A 22347-nucleotide genomic window follows, 5' to 3' on the forward strand; every position below is an offset into this window, starting at 1 on the left:
TTTTTCTGCATCAATCAAGATGATCATCTGGGATTTTTCCTTTTTTCTGTGGATGTGGCATATTACATTGATGGATTCTGTATGTTGAACCATCTGTACATTCCAGGAATAAATCCTACGTGGTCATGCTATATAACCCTTTTAACATGCTGCTGAATTCTGTATGATATTACCTTGTTGAGAATTTTTGCATCATTGTTCATAAGGAGTTTTGGTCTATAGTTTTCTTGTAGTAGTCTTTGTCTCGCTTTGACATAAGGTCATGTTGGTCTCACAGAATGAGTTAAGAAGTGTTTGCTCCTGGGCGCCTGGGTGGCTCAGTTGGTTAAGCGACTGCCTTCGGCTCAGGTCATGATCCTGGAGTCCCGGGATCGAGTCCCTCATTGGGCTCCCTGCTCGGCAGGGAGTCTGCTTCTCCCTCTGACCCTCCTCCCTCTCATGCTCTCTGTCTCTCATTCTCTCTCTCTCAAATAAATAAATAAAATCTTTAAAAAAAAAAAGTGTTTGCTCCTTCTCAGTTTTTTGGAAATGTCTGAGAAATATTGGTATCAGTTTAAGTGTTTGGTAAAATTTACCAGTGAAGCCATCAGGTCCAGGGCATTTCTTGTTGGGAAATTTTTGATTTCTGATTCAGTCTTCTTACAGCTATAGGTCTATTCAGATTTTCTATATCTTCATGATTCTGTCTTGGTAGGTTTAGTGTTTCTAGGTATTAGCCCATTTTGTTTGGGTTATCCAGTTCGTTGGTGTACAAATATCATAGTATACTCTTATAATTCTTTTTATTTCTATAGAATCAGAAGTAATGTCCCCACTTTAATTTCAGATTTTAACAATTTGAGCACCCCTTTCTCTTTTTTCAATTCATCTAGTTAAAGGTTTGCCAATTTTGTTGATCTTCTCAAAGAACCAACTTTTGGTTTCATTGATTTTTCTCTATTGTTTCTCTATTTCATTTATCTCTACTCTAATCTTTATTATTTCTCCCCTTCTGCTAGCTTTGTGTTTATTTTCTTTCCTAGTTCTTTAAGTTGTAAAGTTAGGTTTTTATTTGAGATCTTTCTTGCTTTTTAGTGTGTTTACAGCTATAAATTTCCTCCTTAGGCTCTGTTTTGCTGCATCCCATAAACTTTGGTTTTGCTGTGTTTTCATTTTCATTCATCTCTAAATATTTTCTAATTTTCCTTGAAATTTACTTTTTATTCCCCACTGATTGTGTAAACATAATTCCACAAATTTGTGGATTTTCCAATTTTCTTGATGTTATTATTTCTAACTTCATCCCATTGTGGTCCAAGAAGTTACTTTGTAAAATGAGTATCTTTCTAAATATATTGAGATTAATTTGTGGCCTAACATATGGTATATCCTGGAAAATGTCCCATACGCACTTGAGGAAAGTGGTTATTCTGGTTGTTGTTGTTGGGTAAAATATTCTCTGTGTGTCTGATCTAGTTGGTTTGTTGTTTTTTTTTACGTCCTCCGTTTCTTATCTTCTGTCTGCTTGTTCTATACGTTGTTGGGAGTGGGGTGTTGAACTCATGAACCATTGTAGACTGTTTATTTTTCCCTTAAATTCTGTCCACTTTTTTCTTCATATATTTTGATGGACTGTCATTAGCTGTGTAAATGTTTATAATTGTTATATCTCTTGCTGTATTGAAAGTTTTATTATATATATAATACATATATATAAATATATATAGTGACACAAAGTGTATATATATATATATATATATAAAATGACTTTGTCTCTTTTAACCTTTTTTTTTATTTTAAGTTTATTATGTATAATATTACTATAGCCACCTCTCTTCTCTTTCACTTACTATATGCATGGATTATCTTTTCCCATCCTTTTACTTTTAACCTGTTTGTGGCTTTGGATCTCAAGTGAGTCTGTTGTAGACAGAATATAGTTAGACCATGTGTTTTTATTCATTCTGCCAGTCTCTCTCTTTCGGAGAGTTTAATCCATTTACATTTAAATTAATTACTGATAAGGAGGGACTTGTGTCATTGTACTATAGATTTTCTCTGATCTTACGGCTCTTTTGTCTTTCATTTCCTGCATTACTGTTTTCTTTTGTGTTTAGTTAAAACTTTTTTGCAGTGTAATGCTTAAATTCCTTTCTCATTCTCTTTTGTGTACGTTCTATAGGTATTTTCTTTGTGGTTACCATGGGGATTACATCTAACATCCTAAACTTATAACACTAATAATTTGAATAAGTACCAGCTATACTTCAATAACATGCAAAAACTCTGCTCCAGGGTGCCTGACTAGCTCAGTCAGTAGAGCATGCAACTCTTGATCTCAGGGTCGTGAGTTTCAGCCACATGTTGGGCATAGAGATTACTTAAAAAACAAAACAAAACAAAAATTCTGCTCTTTATAGCTCCATCCCCACCTCTTTCAGTTATTGATGTCACAAAATTATATCTATTTATTTTGTGCCCCAAAACAAAGTAATGTTTTTTTTTTACATTTTTCACATATTTCTGTCTTTTTTTATTTAGATATAATTGACATCATATTAGTTTTAGGTGTGCAACATAATCATTCAATATATGTGTATAGTATAAAATGATGACCATAATAAGTCTAAGTTACCATCCATCACTACATATACTTACAAATGTTTTTTGTGATGAGAACTTTTAAGATGTTCTATTAGCAATTTTCAAATATACAGTACATTATTATTATTAACTATAGTCATTAAGCTGTACATCACATCCACAGGACATTTATTTTATAACTGGAAGTTTGTACCTTTAGACCACCTTCACCCACTTTGCTCATCTCTCACTGACCCTCACCTCTGGCAACCATCAGTTTGTTCTCTGTATCTATGAGTTCAGGTTTTTTTGTTTTGGTTTTTTTGTTTGTTTGTTTGTTTTAGTTTCCACATATACATGAGATTTTATGGTATTTGTCTTTCTCTGACTTATTTCATTTGGCATAGCGCCTTCAAGGTCATCCATGTTGTTTCAAAGGACAGGATTGCCTCCCTTTTTATGGCTAAGTAATACTCCTGTGTGTGTATATCCCACATCTCCTTTATCCCTTTATCCTTGTTGGACATTTAGGTCTTTAATCCATTTTGAGTTTTTGTGTATGCTGTAAGAAAGTCGTCCAAGTTCATTCTTTTTCATGTTGCTGTTCATTTTTCCCAACACCATTTTTTGAAGAGACTTTTTCCCATTGGATATTTTTTACTGCTTTGTTGAAGATTAATTGACCATATAATTGTGGATTCATTTCTGGGTTTTCTATTCTGGTCTGTTGATCTGTGTGTCTACTTTTTGTGCCAGTACCATACTACAACTTTGTAATATAACTTGAAGTCTGGAATTGCTTTGCTTTTCTTTTTCAAGGTTGCTTTGGCTATTTGGGGTTATTTGTGGTTCCATACAAATTTTAGGATTGTTTGTTCTAGTTCTGTGAAAAATGCTGTTGATATTTTGATAGGTATTGCTTTAAATGTGTAGATTGCTTTGGGTATTGTAGACATTTTAACAATATTCTGCCAGTCCATGAGCATGGAATATCTTTCCTTTTCTTTGTGTCATCTTCAATCTCTTTCATCAGTGTTTATAATTTTCAGAGTACAGGTCATTCATCTCTTTGGTTAGGTTTATTCCTAAGTATCTTATTATTTGGGGTGCAACTGTAAATGGTATTGTTTTCTTAGTTTCTCTTTCTGCTGCTTCATTATTGGTGTATAGAAATGCAACCGATCTCTGTGTATTGATGTATCCTGTGACTTACTAAATTCATATATCAGTTCTAGCAGTTTTTTGGTGGAGTCTTTTGGGTTTTCTTTATACAGTATCATGTCATCTGCAAATACAGAAAGTTTTACTTCTTCCTTACCAATTTACATGCCTTTAATTTCTCTTTGTTGTCTAATTGCTGTGGCTAGGACTTCCAGTACTGTGTTGAATAAAAGTGGTGAAAGTGGTCTTCCTTGTCTTGTTCCTGACCTTAGGGGAAAGACTCTCAATTTTTTCCCATTGAGTATGATGTTTGCTGTGGGCTTTTCATAAGTCTCTCTCTTTTTTTTAATGTAATCTTCACCCCCAACTTGGGGCTTTAACCCATGACCCTAAGATCAAGAGTCGCACACTTCACTGACTGAGCTAGCCAGGCACCCCACTCAAAAGTGCTGTGGGTTTTTCATATATGGCCTTTATTATGTTGCATTATGTTCCCTCTAAACCTACTTTGTTAAGGGTTTTTATCATGAATGGATGTTTTACCTTGTCAAATGCTTTTTTGCATCTATTGAAATGATCATATGGTTCTTATCCTTTCTCATTTTTGGAATAGTTTGAGAAGATAGGTATTAACTCTTCTTAAATGTTTGGTAGAATTTGCCTGTGAAGCTGTTTGCCCTGGACTTTTCTTTGTTGGGAGTTTTTTGATTACTGAATCAATTCATTTCCAGTAATCAGTTTAAATTTTTATTTCTTCCTGCTTCACTTTTGGTAGGTTGTAGGTTTCTAGGAATTTATCCATTTATCCATTTTTTCTAGGTTGCCCAATTTGTTGGCAATATTTCACAATATTCTCTAGCAATCATTTGTATTTATGAGGTGTCAGTTGTTATTCTCCTCTTTCATTTGTGATTTTGTGAGTCCTCTCTCTCTTTCCTATCTCTCTCTTTTTTGAATGGGTCTGACTAGAGTTTTATCAATTTTGTTGATCTTTTGAAAGAACCAGCTCCTTGTTTCCTTGATCTGTTCTATTGGTTTTGTTTTGTTTTGTTTTTTAGTTTTTATATAATTTATTTCTGTTCTAATCTTTATTATTTACTTCCTTCTCCTGGTTTTAGGTTTTGTTCTTTTTCTTGCACCTTTAGGTGTAAGGTTAGGTTGTTTATTTGAGATTTTTCTTACTTGTTGAGTAAGCCTGTATTACTATAAACTTCCCTCTTAGAACCATTTTTGTTGCATGCTAAAGGTTTTGAACAATTGTGTTTTTATTTTCACTTGTTTTTATGTACTTTTTTATTTCTTTTATTTCCTGGTTGACTCAGTGGCAGTTCTGATATCCAGTCTGGCAAATGTTGGGACTCTCTTGACTGGGTTTCAAGCCCTGGAAATATTTCTCCATGGTTTTCAACTTCACCCCCTTGTTTTTTTGATTCTGCTCTCTGAGTCATCCATCGCTTTTAATGAAAGGCAGTCCATATTTTCAGCTTACATAATATTTACATTATAGGAGTTTTATGGTTTCAGGTCTTACATTCAAAGCTTTAATCCATTTTAAGTTGATTTTGTGTATGGTGTGAGGTCATGGTCCGGCTTCATTCTTTAGCATATAGCTGTTCAGTTTTCCCAACATCATTTATTGAAGAGACTGTCCTTTCCCCATTTTATATTCCTGGCTCCTTTACCATAGATTAATTGACCATAAAAATGTGGGTTTATTTCTGGACTCAACGCACAGGGAAGGCCATGTGAAGATGGAGCAGAGAGAATTTTAAGATGCTGGCCTTGATTGAAAATTGAAGTGATATGGTCACAGCCAAGGAATTGCTACCAGCTAGTGTGGTCCTGCCAGTGATACTGATTGCACTCTGCTGGCCTCCAGAACCATGAAAGACTACATTTCTGTTGTTTTAAGCAACAGTATGTGATAATTTGCTACAGCAGCCACAGGAAACTAATATAGATGGGTATTAACTTCAGTGTTGCTTTTTTAATGCATTTTCACTGGTTATTCAGTGAGGTTAAGTATCTTTGCATCATAAGATTATTGATGTCCAACTGTTTTCTTCTAAGAGTTTTTCAACTCCTGTCCTTTGTCTTTTTTTTAATGTACTTCTTTATTGATTAGTAAGAATTCTTTGCATAGTCTAACCGCTAATGTCCATGTTACTGAAGAGATACTCATGTCTAATCTGTAGCTTGTGTTTCTACCTTATTTATGGTATCTTGTGCATTCAGAAGATCTTTTTCACATTTTTTTTTTTTGCTATGGAAAATTTTAAACATATCCAAAAGAAGAGAGAATAGTATATAGTATAATAAATCTTCCATGTATCTATCACTCAGCTTCAACATTAATTAGTATTTTTTTTCTGGAAGTGTTCATATTTTTCTTTGAGTTTTGTACTTTTTGTGTATTATTTAAGAAGTCCTTCAATAAGATTGTGTTGCTATTATTTCTGTGGCTGTTTCTGTCATGATAAAACATTCTTTTTGATTAAAAACAGTTGTTTTTAATCACTTTTGCTCTTACATAAATGTTACTTTATGTGTAGCAATTTCTTTTTTTTTTTTTTTTAAGATTTTATTTATTTATTTGACAGGGACACAGCAAGAGAGGGAACACAAGCAGGGGGAGTGGGAGAGGAAGAAGAAGGCTTCCCGCCGAGCAGGGAGCCTGATGTGGGGCTCGATCCCGGCACAATGACCTGTGCCGAAGGCAGATCCTTAACGACTGAGCCACCCAGGCTCCCCTATGTGTAGCAATTTCTAATATATACAAAGCATTATGGCACCCATGTTAACCTATACCTTCTTCCTGAACAACATGTACTTTTCTTATTCAGCACATGCTATTGATGCAATATTGTCCCAGCAATATCATACATGTCACCATAGAACTTGAAAATTGCATGTGTCCTTATAAGAATGCTGATCAATCATATAGGAGATGTCAAAATATATGCCTGAGTCAGCTCTGCTGGCGTATTTTGTTTTTACAAAGTAATTCCTCTCATTTTTTCCCCCTTATTTCTAGTGTGCCACCTGGGCTTGAAGGCATGAAAGAACAAGACATCTGCAACAAGATAATGGCTAAATTACTAGAAAATTATAATACTCTATTTGAAGTAGAGTATACAGAAAATGATAACCAGAGATGTGAAAACCTGGCTAGGCTTATCATAGTAAAAGTAAGTAACTTTGGCGTATAATCTTCAGTATTACTTATATTTTGAATGCAAGATATTTTATTTAAATCATTCTTTGTCATAAAAATGTCATGGATATAATTTAGATTTATTCCTGTGCTTGTTGAATTCTGTTTATGAAACATGTTTTCTATATCAAGTATTTAATTGATCTATATTCTTCTAAAATTGAAGGATAATTGTGAATTGATGTTTCCTTGCTGCTGTAAAATCATCTCAAAATCACTTATGTGAGCCCACAGCTCTGGTTGATTTTTACAGAAGCCTGGTGTTACAGCAAGGATATGTGATTATGGCTGTGTTCAGGAGTGCTAGCTTACTGAGTAGATTGCAAATTCCTAAAGATAATATTACTGTGTCTTTTTGTCTCTCTTGTTCCTGGCACACTTTCAAGTTCAACCTCAGGTTTTAAGTCCTACGTATGTAGTCCCTGGCAACTATCATCAGTAAAACAGAGTATTTTTATAAGCTGTAAAGGAATCCTTGACAATACTATCTACCTTTTTATATATTGGCTGATAATTTATAACCTATCCTTTACACATTAGGGAAATACATGTAGATCTCCAGAGAGAGTCTGAGGATAAACCAAATCAAATCCTCCAGGGAAGGCATCTTATTTCTTTCTCATTTATATTGAGGCAAACCATGATGGAATGGATATGGGAGGTTCCCTTAGGAGGTTTCCTGAAACTTATCACATTTACAGACTGCATTATACCTGTTGATTCATATGGCAATGAATGATAAAACCCAAGCACTTGTTTTGGTCATTGAAGGGGTATTTTCATTTCTTCTTCCAGTTGAGACCATGACTTTGAAGAAGAAATAGAAGGTAAAGAGTATCAAGTAGCACCCTCCTAAAAAAGCAAAAGAAGACAAAAAAACTAGGTTTTCTTAACCCGGGCTTATGCTGTTAATACAACAGACTCCCTATAAGGAATATAGTACATCTGAATTTATCTGGAATCTTGCCAAACTGATAAAAAGAACTCTAAACTAAAATTTGAGGGAAGGGAAGAATAATGCACAGATAAAATGATAAAATGAGGGCGCCTGGGTGGCTTAGTCGTTAAGCGTCTGCCTTCGGCTAAGGTCATGATCCTGGGGTCCCGGGATCGAGTCCCACATTGGGCTCCCTGCTCGGTGGGAGGCCTGCTTCTCCCTCTCCCACTCCCCCTGCTTGTGTTCCTGCTCTCGCTGTCTCTCTCTGTCAAATAAATAAAATCTTTAAAAAAAAAAATGATAAAATGAGATAAAAGTATAACCTAAATTGGAGGCAATACAATAGCTGAGAAAATGTGTCAGTGATTCACAAGAGAAAATATGGGAAATAAATATACCAGTTTGCTACCAAAAAATTAAATAATTTTTTTATTTTTATTTTTTTTAAGATTTTATTTATTTATTTGAGAGAGAGAGAATGAGAGAGAGAGCATGAGGGGGGAGGGTCAGAGGGAGAAGCAGGCTCCCCACCGAGCAGGGAGCCCGATGCGGGACTCGATCCCGGGACTCCAGGATCATGACCTGAGGCGAAGGCAGTTGCTTAACCAACTGAGCCATCCAGGCGCCTCTAAATAATTTTTTTTAATAGAAAAAAATCTATCTTAAATTTGTACCTCTGGTTCCTATTTTACTTTGCAAAGGTTTCTTTTTAAAATATTAAAAAGTAATTGACTGTTTCAGCTGTATCTCTGATCAACACTTTTTTACACTTGTACTTTTTAACTAGAGTTGATAAGATAATAAGTCAAAAAATAATAATGAAAATAGAAAAATATGATCTAGGCAAGACAAACTTGCTGAGATGCAGGTATTAACTGGATTGCGCCAAGAGGAGGTTTATGCTGTGCAAGTAAAATAACACCTGTTGAATTATGTGGAAGGAGTCCCTGCTTGGAAATCATTGAGCTACTGGGTTTAAGTCTGGTGGAGAACTTAGCATGAGAGTACAAGATGAGACACACAAACTGATAGTATATGGGCGTCAAATACAGATATCTTAGGTAGATGAAGAATATGACTGCTACCCTCCTAATGCAAGTTTCAGATCTGGCGTAGAGGCAGATAAAGGTCATGGTTGGAAACTACATTTCTATACTGTGGAAACATCATTCTGCTAAAGCAAAAACAGTTGGTCCATTCTTTACTGACCTTGCTGATATGGTCGATTATGCTACAAGGGAGTATGATGTTCTGGACCTAGTTACAGCCAGTAAGGATGAAATGGAGGTTACGAAAATTGTTTTAATGGAATATGCCAGAGCCATTTTAGGGTCTATAAAAATAAAGAACATGCTAGCCACAATTAGGTATGGAAACTTGGATGTTGTTTAGAAAGTAGATTTTTTTAATTCCTAAAATCATAGAAATATTAGATACAAACCAAAAGGAAGCTGGGTTAAAAAGGAAATGGGATGCTCACAATGAAATCCTTAACATACTATAAGTACTAAATGTATCCACTGGCACACCTCTATGCGCCCCAGAGGGGAACAGAGTCATAAAGGATTGAATGAAGCTCCTCACATATCCTTGTGGACTGTATGGAGATTTGGGGCTCAGACAATGTAAGTTTGGTTGCATTTGGACCAGGATGAAGGACTTTGAATGTAGATTGGTGTTAACTTCGGGGCAGGTCTCTACATTTGTTTGTGTAATTTTCAGTATTTTAATCATTGACTTAAATGAGTATATACTCAGTACATTTGCAAGTGAAATAAAGTTAGAAGAATGGATCAGATATTGGATGGCTGGATACGTAGACGAATAGGATGGGGGATGTGTGTGTACAGCAATTTCTCTCTTATTTCTTGCTTCATACAAACAACATTTTATTTGGGCTTGCAGCAAAGTGCTGAGGTCAGAGGGGTCCCTCCCACAGCTGCAAGGGATGGATGAGTCACAGTGGTCTAGACTACCATCCTTTTTAGGTAGTAACTGACTTAAAGGAAGATTGAGACAGTTCTGACAGAGGAGATGTAAGGCAAAGTGTGCTGGGAGCAGAGGGCCTCTGAGAAAGATTATCATCCCTGATTAAAAAGAATGGTTTAAGAGATCAGAGCTGTGGCTTGCCTCTGGGTATAGTTGACTCTGATGCTTGTGATTGACTAGGAAAATGCCCAAGGGAACTCTCTGGGGGTAATGAATATGTTCTTCATCTCAATAGGGATGTAGGTTATTTGGGTGTATGCATTTGTCGAAACTCATGCAACTGTACACTTAAGATTTATCCATTTAACTTAATGTAGTTAATTTTTAAATTCTTAATTACAAAGTGACAAAGGTAGCAGGCCTTTGAACAAGATGCCCATCTCTTCCATCCTGCTTTCAGATGTTATCATCTGAAGGTATGATGCTTGGAGCTGCTGCCACCATCCTTGCCCTTGATGAATGTATCACTGACACACTGAAGTTAGCAGCTAACAGAGGAGAAAGGCTAGGTCCTCATCATTGCTGATGTGCTGAACCAACCCGGAACTCACAAACCTCTGGACTTGGAGTTACGTGAGGGAAATTAAGGTCCTCAGAGCATGAACTACTTTTAGTGGAGTATTCTGTTTCTTGCACCAAAAGCATTATATCTGATACAATCTGTATAATTGGAAGGTGTTGTACTTAGGTTTATAAAATGATTTGTACAAAGATAGCCCAGAAGGGACCAAAATTAATAATAGTTAAATGGAAAATCATCCACAGATTTCTTCTTTTTTTATCCACAGATTTTAGTTAATTTCTAGCACATTATAAGATGTCAGCCTGATGTAATTGCCCCAAAATACCAAAAATTCATTACTGAGTACACCAACAGTATGCTGATGTAGGTCTCACTGCTCTTGGTGTAGGTCAGGCAGTATTTGCACTATTATCTCTGATTCTGAGTACTACATTCTGACTCCCCTGACAATCAGCACTGTTACTCATTTATTCTCACTAAATATATATTTGCCTGGGTGACTGTCTTTTACTTTAGTTACCATACATACTGCTGATGACTTTGAAATCATAACTTGAGCCCCAGCTTGTCAGAAGAGCAATAGAACTGTCTTTCTCACTATCTATAAAATGCCACACTGGTGCCTCCAATTTCTCATACCAAAAACATCATCCCCAAAACTTAGTGTTCTGTCCTCTCTAACCCTAATTTGCCAGTCCCCAGCCTGCTGGACTAGAATCCTTAGTTTATCCTTGATTCCTCCCCGCTTTACCATTCCCACAGGGACTCAAGTTCCATCTTCTATCTCTTGGAATGGGTGTCTTTTATCTACCCATTACCTCTGCTTTAGATTAGGACCTTATCACAGCCACACAGTTTCAAACAGTTCTCCCACTTCTAGACACACTCCTGTCCCATCTCCTTTCTACCAGTGTGATAGAGTTCTGTGCCTAAAAAACAAGCCTGATCATAACCTGTTCCTGCCTTAAGTAAATAGAACTTTTGCTGTCATTGTTCTCTCTCCTACTCTTTTGCTGACAGTATGTAATTAGGATGCCTTTACTTGAAATTCAGGCCTTCACATGTCCCCAAACCAAACTTTCTGTATTAAATATTTGAATGAATATTGAATGGTTCTTGTCATCTTCCTATTTCTCTGGCCTCTCTTCAGTCTCCTTTGAGGATTCTTCATTCTCAGTCAGGATTAAACGTTGTTATTTCCTAGGTTTATTCTTAGGTCTTCAGTGCAGAGCTCTGCCTGGCAAATCATACATAAATATCTAACTGCCTAGTGGTCACTTGCTCCTGCATGTCCCATGGATTATCTCATCATCTTTTCTTGTCCTTGAAGATCTAATGCTCCATTTGTCTTAATGAATGGCCCATCCATCTACACAGTTGCTCCAGGTTGGTGTCCAACAATCACTAAAACCTGTTAATTCTGCTGTCTAAGTATCTCTTCAATCTCTCCCCACCCCCCACTACTACTTCCTCAAAGCCTCTCATCCAGGTAAGAGAATTCTGTCCTTAGCTCATTATCACAATCACCTGGTGACCCAGACCTAGAGTCAGAAACTCATCGTAGGGCCCCCAAACCTGCATTTTAAAAGGCTTCCTTGGTAATATTAATAATCAGCCAGATTTATGGACTGAGTCATCCTTGGGAGATTGTTACAAAAGCCTTCTTACTTGCTTCCCCGACTCTAGGCTGTCCCTTGACTCCATCTTCCCTCTTCTGCCTGAGTTACTCTTTTTTTTTTAAAAAAGATTTTATTTATTTATTCTTGAGAGAAAGAGAGAGAGAGGCAGAGGCAGAGGGAGAAGCAGGCTCCCCACTGAGCAGGGAGCCCGACGCGGGACTCGATCCCAGGACCCTGGGATCATGACCTGAGCCGAAGGCAGACACTTAACCATCTGAGCCAGCCAGGCGCCCCTGAGTTACTCTTTATTATGCAGTTATGAACATGTCACTTCTCATATCAGAATTCTTCAGTGGGTTTTCTTCATCTATCCCTACATTATAAAATCTAAATCTTAGCAAGACAGGAGTTTTCATAATTTGAACCCACTCTACTTATCACACTTCCTTCCCACCACTCCTTCCCATACATTTGATATACTAAGCAATCTTTGATGTGATCATAGAAGCAATGTCATTTCAGGCCTCATGTTTGTCAAGCTGTGGCGCAATGCCTGGCATTGAAAATTCCTTGAATTCAGTAGATGGACTCTATTCATTTTACTGAAAATAATGTGCCTGATCACAATTTGTACATGATATGAAATCAATGTCAGTGAGTATTTTCAAAATAATTGAATAAAATTGAAAACATGATAGTTTACTGAGTACTTCATAACTGCCTTATTTTAAGAAAAGATACTAGATGCTTTTAAAGATTTTAACAGTTCTGGAAAGAGCACTGAAAATAGAATATGAAGGCCTGTATTTTTTTTGGTTTTGTTTGTTTGTTTGTTTTATTATTATGGTATGTTAATCACCATACATTACATCATTAGTTTTTGATGTAGTGTTCCATGATTGTGTATAACACCCAGTGCTCCATTCAGTACGTGCCCTCTTTAATACCCATTATCAGGCTAACCCATCTCCCCACCCCCCTCCCTTCTAGAACCCTCAGTTTGTTTCTCAGAGTCCATCGTCTCCCATGGTTCATCTACGCCTCTGATTTCCCCCCCCAAGAAGGCCTATATTTGTAACCTGGCTACTCAGCAATATGACTGGGTAATTTATAATATCTGTTTCCCTTTCCTGTTATGTAAAATGGCAAATATTCTATAGATTTATTGTGGGATTCAAACCATTACTGCTTGTGAAAGTATTTTCAAAGCCAGTTAAATAGTATAGAAATATAAAGTATTAAATTGGGGGGGGGGTGAGAATATAGGATGAAGAGTAATTGATGAAGACCTTGGCTTACTTTGAAATGACCGGTCAAGGATACTTCAGTAGATATATTTATCAATAAGCTTAGGGCACAGAGTTTAAAACTCTAATCTAGAATAAGACAGAATGGGTTAGAACTTCCAGTTTGTGTGCCTCTGGGCAAATTATTCAGTCTCTCCTTCAACCTTAGTTTCCTCATCTGTAAGATGGGAAAACTATCACTAACTAATTTGGCTGTTTTTTGTTATGATTAAATGAAACAAAAATAGCAAGTTTTCAATAAATTTTAGTTTGAAAAGAAATCATTAGGTTCACATCACCTTTATGGTATTATCTTATTTCTCTTTACCTAAAAGGGAATCAGGCTTGATGATGGAAGGAAAACAGAGTCAAAAGCAGAAAAATAAAGTTGACAATCAGATGTGTTACTCATGACAGGAGAGTTACTGCTTCTAGAGATTTCTTACTATTAATTCACTATTATAGTTTTTTTTTTTATTATGACTATATTAAGTATCCTCTTTGGAAAGGCAAGAATTGAATATGATTGTACCTTCAATGGATGGAAAATTGCGATTTTAGTATTTAAGCATCTATTTAGATATGTTTTCTGAAAATAAGTTATTTTTTTTAAAGTGGAAGTTTTATGGAGGAGTGAAGTATTTCAGTGGCTCTGTGAAAAACGGGATTTCAACATGTTGCTGGAGAGAGGAAGTGAGCAGGAAAACAGAAAATCTTCCAAGAGAAGAATATGCTTTACATCCTGTGTTCTTTGTGTAGTGATGACCAGACATTTCTGGCCAGACCATAGGAAGTAGCACAAGAGCTGCATAGCAGAGTGAACCAGTATGCAACTTAACTATAGAGTTAACAATTATAAGACTCGAAGAACAATGAGACGTTTTAAGAACAGGATGGATTTAATTTAAGCTGTGCTTTAGATTTTTACTTTTTTTTTTTTTTTTTTTGGTGCAAGCAGGAAGTTGGTGTGGCTCTTCAGTGAAGCTTTTCTGTAATAAGCTCTCAGGGGAGTAGCCTAATGTCTGTTTCTACTCAGTTGACTCTGGTCAGTGCTGCAAAATTGATCATGGCTTGTACAATGCATTCATCAGTCCCATTTCCAGACAGGCCTCTACTGGGGGCCAAGGCAAAAATAAGGAAAAAGATTTATCTATAGGACTCCTCCTTCAAGTCCACTTTTTCTCTCATTCTCTGGGAGTGAACTAAGGTCCTTTTAAGGCTTTTCCAGATTCTGCAATGATTTGGGCATATCCACTAGATCTCGTTACTTTAACCAAAGGAATTTTGGATAGACCTCTTTGGACTGTGACATTTGGAGAAATCTGTAGTCTGCTGGAGGTCTGAGAATGTACATGTTTGCTCTTGGCATTTTAATCCACATTTTGCTGAATTTGGCAAGTAGTCTTCATAGTTGGTTCTTTATAGTTATGGCCATTTCTTGCTTAAGGTGCAGCTTTCTTTTCTCTTTTTCATTATTTTTGGTTTTTGTAGGTTTCAAGGAAGGAGCATAATAGAAGCACCTTTGTTTTGCCAAATTGGAAGGTCAAATCTGTATTTCTAAATAACTAGGTTAGGAGAAACTTATCTTTCAAGTAGACCTCTAATAACTATAGTTTAATTTCTCTAGCTTCAGAATAATTCTAGAGTCTCTCTTCATAAGAGGATCTAAATCCAAGACTTAGTGAAGTTTTTCCCTCATATTCATTCATCCATTCATCCTTTATCATCCAGATTTTTACATACGCAAAATTTGGTGGCTTAAATATGGTTTAAATAATGCACCATGTAATCTAAGCTGAATTTATTAAATCTAAATAATTATTGAGTGCCTGCTATGTGCAAAGCATTGTTCTAGGCACAAGGAATACATCAGTAAGGAATAGACAAAAGTCTCTGCCTTTATGACGCTTATATTCTAATGAAGTTACAATAAACAATAGTCAATGAATAATTAAGAAACTAGTATGTCAGGTGGTGATAGGTTCTGTGGAAAAAAAGGGAAAGAGAATACTGGTAAGGTAGGGGAATGGCATTCACTCATTTAAATAGGATGCTCAAATGCTTCATTGACATGGGGACATTTGAGCAGAGACTTGAAGGAAGTGGCAGCAAGCCATGAAGACACTTGAGAGAAGAACATTCCATATAGGGGGAGAAGAGGAGTACAAAGCCTTAAGGTGGGAGTATACCTGTTTTTGGTCTGTTCCATCTGTTGATAAGGCTAGTATGGTTGAATTACACTGAGCTAGGGAAAAAGGTAAAGAAATGAGACCAAAGAGGCAACAAGACACCAGATCATGGATGCTCTTAAAGATCATGGTAAATACTTTGACTTTTATTCTGAGAGCATTTTATTAGACAGTGTTGAACAAAAGAGTGCCATGACATGAGTCACATATTAAAAGGACTACTATAATTCCTAGGCAGAGGATAGACTGTTGAGAGGGATAGACAGTAGCAGAGACACCCACTGGGAGTTTATCACAATAACCTGGTTAAGAAATAATGGTGGCTTGGGCCAGGGTAATGGTAGTGAAGGTGGTGAGAAGAGCTGACAGGTGAGTTAGGATATGAATGAACAACACAGTAGGAGGTACTAGAGACCCCAGTTAGGCTAGAGAATATTTGAGATGGGAGCGAGCAGGCTAGAAGAGTGGTGGGCTGTGAACAGAGTAGATATTTACATTAGTAGTTCTGGAGGTGGAGCAGTCTGGAGTGATGAAGAGATTTAGGTTGTGTTCATGAGAATAAGTGACTGAAGTGGAGAAGAGAAAGTCATTTGAAGGAGATGGTTAAAGGGGATGAATAAAGATACTGATGGTTTGTTCATATTGGCCCTGAATTTACCCAGGAAGATGGCAGATTCTGAGGTAGACGGGAAAGATGTGAGCCCGATCTGCCTAGTATATACATACTGTTTACATACTTTGTGTATAAATATGCTTTGTGTATAAATTACATTTATGTATATTTAATAAGGCTATATATAATACACAGAATGTGATTAATATGTTGCTCAATATTGATCTAGAGATACTTAAATGAGTATCACTGTATTCCAAATGAACATCTTGTGAGACTGTCTTTATTAGACAATGTCACTATTGCCCATTATATCTTTAGGAATTTCTTTGAAATTGACTTCAGAACATATGTCATTCATGTGTCCTATTGGACATTGTCATCATTGGACTGGGAAATCCTTGTCCTTTAATGCTACATTTGATAATGGGAAATAATCAGTAGTCCTTTTGAGCCACAGCAGATCACTAAGTTGGGAAGTAGTGATTAAATATTAACTTTTGTGTTTAAAATTGAAACCGGGTATAAAATAATTAGGCTGATTTTCCTGTGTGACTCATAAGCAAATTCAAAACAGTTGAAAAATGTTCTGAGCAAAAGCAAAATATTAGAATAACCTTTCACAGTGATTAGTTTGAAGGAAGTGCTCACTTATCAGTATGCGGTATGGCAAGTTTGATTACAAAGTTCAGTCTTACTCCTGTGGAGTAAAAGTCACATAAGCTGGCAGATCACATAAACTTCCTAAATTATTTCCCATATGTTTTTCATGCTCAAGAACACTGCATGTGTCTTTATTTTTCATTTAGGGCTACAGTCTAAACAAATTAACTTCAACAAATATACATTCACTTTTTTAAATATTTAATACCTACTCTGTGCAAAGCTCTGAACTAAGGGCTAGGCCTCTTCAGAAAATAAACAAGACCTGTCCCTGCCCCAGAAGGAACTTACAGTCTATAACAAACACACAAAATCAGTGCAAGAGGAGAAGGGCAAAAGGGAGGAGGCTTTATGCCAGGTGTTATGCTAACTACTTCTGTACATATTATCTCATTTACTTCTTACAGTAGCCCTGTGAAGTAGATGAACTTAATTCTACCTTGAACATGAGCAAGTCGAAAGAGTAAATTATTCAGGGTCAAGAGCAGTAAATGACAGAGCTGGGTTTTTAAACTCAAAGTACTAATTACAGGCCAAGTATAGGAATAACCAAAATCTTAGTTTAATTTGAAATATCAGTGCCATGAAAATTTATACATTTATTCAATATGTATTGTAGTAATTTAGTGTCAGGGAAGATTTCTGTTCTGATTCTAGTCCTTTATGCATTTGCTACTCCTAACCTTTGCTATAGCTCCTCAAGAATACTCCAAACTGGGTAGCAGTGGAGTCATAATAGGAAATAAAGTGTTTTGGTTTTTATGTTGTTTGATGCCTTGTGATTTGGCTATGTTATCTTTCTGTGTGGGTGAACTTACATAGTGAAAGTGACTAACTTGTACTCCCCAAAATGTTGTTTTGAGCACCTCAGAACTCAGAGGTAGCAATAAATTAAAATTCACTTGCTCATGTCTTCAAATCAAGCCTTTCTTTGGACAGTGAGCTATACATTTTAGATTGGTTCTGAGTTTGAAGGCTAAAAAATAGTAAATGATGTTTAAGAAACAAACATAAAATTGTATAATAGAATGCTTGCATGACTCACATAGGCACCTTCTAGTAGTGGTGACTGATTATCAGTGAATGTAAAGCATTAAGTAATAAAAGTAGTATTAGAAGTTACTGCTTAGCTTGGGATACTTCTGTGACTCCAGTCACATATTTACAGTTCAGATTGCTGTTAATTTCTTTTTCCCCAAACATTTTGTTTTGTAGAGTGTTTACAGATAAACACTTGAAAGTCATGTCTGCTCAAGAATCATTGAAATAGATTAGATATATCTGCCTGGTGTTAATTTCCTTCTTATTATGAAGAATACTTAACAGAAGACAGACTAAATTGCTTTGCTTATGAAAACATCGTTACGCTCTGCAACTTCTACTTACAGTAAGATGGCAATATTTGGGGACTGACACCTCAGAAGTTGCCTATTTTATTTTTATTTATTTATTTACTTTTTAAAGAGGGGGAGAGAGAGAGAGAAATGAGAAGGGGCAGAAGGAGACGGAGAATTGTAAGCAGGCTCCATGCTGGGCGTGGCACGGGGCTGGATCTCATGACCCTGAGATCATGACCTGAGCTGAAATCAAGAGTCAGATGCTTAACCGACTGAGCCACCTGGGCACCCCAGAAGTTGCCTATTTTAAATCATTACATTCTGTGTATTTGGCAGGTAGGGACCCTCAGTAAATGGCAAGTGAATATTTGTAGATTTTCAAAAGATTACTTGAATTTGCTTTGATACTGAATTTCTGCTGTTTTCTTCAGTTGGTCTCCTAGGGATAGAGTTCATATTTCTGTGAGCCAGGAGTGCCTAGAAAGGAATATCCCTCCAGGGGCAGCCCTTACCCAATAACTGAGGAGCATGCGGGTATAAATTCCCAGCTCGTTTACTCCTTGGTTGAAATAATACTGTTGTGTTATGTAGTGTTTCCCAGAGCTTTCCCCTAAGTCTGAGTCTCAAAACTACTGTAAAATCTCAATTAGCTTCATAATGATACCCTTACTAGCTATCTTCTTCCCTCCATTATCACCCATTTCCCTGCTGAACCACTCAAACTACTTGCCCTTGTTGCAAGGTCTAATCTGGGTTGGGTAGGTGGGAGTCCAACCCACGACATCTCAAATTCTCCTTCAATGAAGCCCTTGCTCCTCCTCCAGGTGCAGTTAATCCCTGTCTCCTCTGTTGTCTGAGGGCGCTTTCTTTGTCCTTCTATTAGAACAAGTCTCACATTTTGCCTTGGGTGAGTTGCTTTTTTCTCTTGTATTGAATTATAAGTTCTTTGAGGGTCAGAACAATATTTCCTATTTACTTATCCTTCTGCTTTTCTCTAAAAGTTGTAGAGTAACTCTTGCATTCTTGTGTCTTCCAAAACACTTATTCTAGTTACTTGTATTTACTCAAAAGTCTGTTGAATTGCATTATGTACACCTAAGGAAAAGCTAACTCAAATTTATTCTAGGAAAGTCATGTAACTGTTCTGGGAATTAGTACTGATTCACATTTCTAGAGTATACAATAAAAGTTTGCTTAACAGAATTCCATCTAACTAATTTGCCAGATTAATCAATTCTCTGCATTTGCTTTTAAAGCATACTGACTGCTATCCATGGCAATTCTGAAGGCTTGTGACTAATAAACTATTCTCTTATATACTTGTTCATTACCAGTTTTACTTTATGCTATCCAAGAGTTGCTGTCCTTTTCTAAAACTATTCATGCCAGTTTATTGTTTGTGGTACCTACATAATTTAATTAAGCAAATGCAATGTTAATGCAACATGATAGCTATTTGTAGGAAAATGGTGCCAGAGTAGTTAATACAAGCTTTTGTAACAGATTCTGAAATCTTAGGGGTTCAACACAATCCGAAGTTATTTCTCACTCCACAGAGCAGGGAGTTGAGCAACTCTCCTCCATTTTGTCCAAACCATCCTCCAAAGTTGCTTCAGCAGAAAAAGAAGGGGTTGAGAATAATATGGAATAGTATTATGACTACACCTGGAAGTGGTTTAACATACTTGTTACATTCCATTGAGCAGATTTAGTCTTATTGCTTCCTTCCTAACTGTAAGGGAGGCTAGAAATGTAGTCTTCCTGGTGCATAAGGAGAGGACACGGAGCATGCAAAGAGATGGTATTATGTACACAAAGAATTATTTCTGTTGTAAAAGATAAGTTGAATACATTGGAGAGACTTGATAAAGATTTAAAGGCTTTAGGGCGCCTGGGTGGCTCAGTTGGTTAAGCGACTGCCTTCGGCTCAGGTCATGATCCTGGAGTCCCGGGATCGAGTCCCGCGTCGGGCTCTCTGCTTGGCAGGGAGTCTGCTTCTCCCTCTGACCCTCCCCCTCTCATGCTCTCTCTCTCTCTCATTCTCTCTCTCAAATAAATAAATAAAATCTTTAAAGAAAAAAAAAATTTAAAGGCTTTATATTTTTACTCCACATAGGGGATACATTATGGTTTATACAAGGAAGAAGGTATGGAATTCCAAGCTCTTGGACATTCCCAAACAAATGCCCATATCAGAAGACTGGAAAATAAATGAACATTGAAGATTTATAAAGTAAAAAAAAATAATAATAATGTATTATTTTTATGTGTCATTTTTAAATATTCCTGTTTTAGTTTACTTTTGGGGTTACCTAACCTGCACTTTTCCTTATCTAATTAGATACAAAGGATTCTTCTAGAGAACCATTATTTTATACAGTTGGTAGCAGGCCTCTGGAGATGGACTGCTTAGTTTCAAATTCCAGCTCTGACACTTACTAGGTGTGTGACCTTGGACAATCTGTTTTTACTTTCTGTACCTCAGTTTCTGTATATAAGAAATTTAGACAGCAAAAATATATATTTCAGAGGGTTATTGTGAGGGTCAAATGAAGAAATGTATAATAACTACTTAGAAAAATGCCATGCATGGAGTAAGCACTATATTAAGTGACAGCCAGTATTACATTTTGATTGTCATCATCATCATCATCATCATTGTAAGATCTGATTCCACAGTTTTCTACTGAGTGACCACACTATAAAGTGACATTGTAATAAATACTTGTATGACTTAAAGTATTTTGGTTGAAAACAACAAAAAGCAACTTTGGCTAAAATCAGACTAAAAAAAACAAAAAAGAATTGTTTGGAAGTACCTGGGGTATTTCACAGAACAAAAAGCAAAGCTGAGGGGCACCTGGGTGGCTCAGTCGTTAAGCATCTGCCTTCGGCTTGGGTCATGATCCCAGGGTCCTGGGATTGACCCCCGCATCAGGCTCCTTGCTCCCCGGGAAGCCTGCTTATCACTCTCCCACTCCCCCTGCTCGTGTTCCCTCTCTCACTGTGTCTCTCTCTGTCAAACAAATAAATAAAATCTTAAAAAAAAAAAAAAAAAAAAAGCAAAGCTGAGCACATGAGTAAGATGGCAGTGTAGGAGGTCCCAACCCTAGTTTGCCCACAAAAACAATGATTTGACAACTAATGGATGAAAATAGCTCAGTGAAAATTCAGGGTACAGTGAAGAAGCTCCAGCAACCAAGTGCAGCATAAAACCCAAGAATGGCCACATAGATAAGTGTAAGAAGCAGTTTACCTGTATTGGCTTATTCCGTGGGCCACAGCACAGCTTGGTACCAAGAAGAATCCTCTTGGCTTTCACTTCCCTCTGTGGAGGTAAAGGAGAGCCAGAGGACCCCAGCAGCCCTCATTGCCCCATTGACAACCACAGCCTTCACTGCTGAGGACCCCTGTAGTCTCTGCTATCGCTTGCAACAGCTGAGTGCAGACACCAATGCAAGGTAATAAATGACATGGAAAATCAAGAAAACATGACAGTAGCAAAGGAACACAGAAAATTCCCAGGAATTGACCCTCAAAGAAATGGAGACCTATGAAATGCCTGACAAATAATTCAAAATAATTAAAGAAGTTCAGCAAACTATAAGAAAATTCAGAGAGACAACTCAATGAAATCAGGAAAACAATACATGAACAAAATAACTTCAACAAAGAGAAACCATAAAAAGGACCATTCAAATTCTGGAGCAAAAGAATATAATGAATGAAATGAAAAAAAAAAAAATGCAGTAGGGAGCTTCATCAGCAGACTCAGTCAAGCAGAAGAAAGAATCAACACACTCAAATAAAAGTCAATTGAAATTAGCCAGTCACAGGATTAAAAAGAATGAAAAAGAATAAAGAGAGCCTACAGGATTTATGAGACATCAAGTAAATCAATATGTGCATTATAGAAGTCCCAGAGGAGAAGACAGAAGGGGTAGACAGCTTATTTAAAAAAAAAAAAAAAAGGCTGGAAACTTTCCAAATTTGAGGAGGGAAATGGGCATCCAGATTTATGAAGTTCAAAGGACTTCAAATAAGATCAACTCAAAGAACACTATAATGAGACATTATAATCAAATTGTCAAAAATCAAGGGTGAAGAATTTTGGAAGTAGAAAGAGAAAAAATGACTCATCATGTATAGGGGGCCCCCCCCAACACTAAGATTATCAGTGGATTTCTCAGAAGAAACCTTGTAGGAAAGGAGAGGTAGAAGGACATATTCAGAGTACTAAAAGAAAACAAAAAC

At 36.6% G+C, this 22347-nt stretch overlaps 1 protein-coding gene across 3 annotated transcripts in view; it reads left to right on the plus strand.

Annotated features, from left to right (window-relative positions):
- Positions 1-22347, plus strand: part of LOC145720163 (protein FAM13A-like) — a 166275-nt gene that overhangs the window by 127933 nt on the left and 15995 nt on the right. For 2 of the 3 annotated variants that reach the window (XM_081812180.1, XM_081812181.1), the window contains exon 6: positions 6758-6903. In XM_081812180.1, coding sequence (XP_081668306.1) covers positions 6758-6775 — 18 coding nt within the window. In that variant the 3' untranslated portion in view covers positions 6776-6903. Of the gene's footprint in view, positions 1-6757; positions 6912-22347 lie in introns of those variants that run through there. The other variant, XM_081812179.1, reaches the window with a different exon arrangement.

This window comes from Leptonychotes weddellii, chromosome 2 (assembly GCF_054177405.1).
Source record: "Leptonychotes weddellii isolate Sample4059 chromosome 2, ASM5417740v2, whole genome shotgun sequence".
Taxonomy (NCBI): Eukaryota; Metazoa; Chordata; class Mammalia; order Carnivora; family Phocidae; genus Leptonychotes; species Leptonychotes weddellii.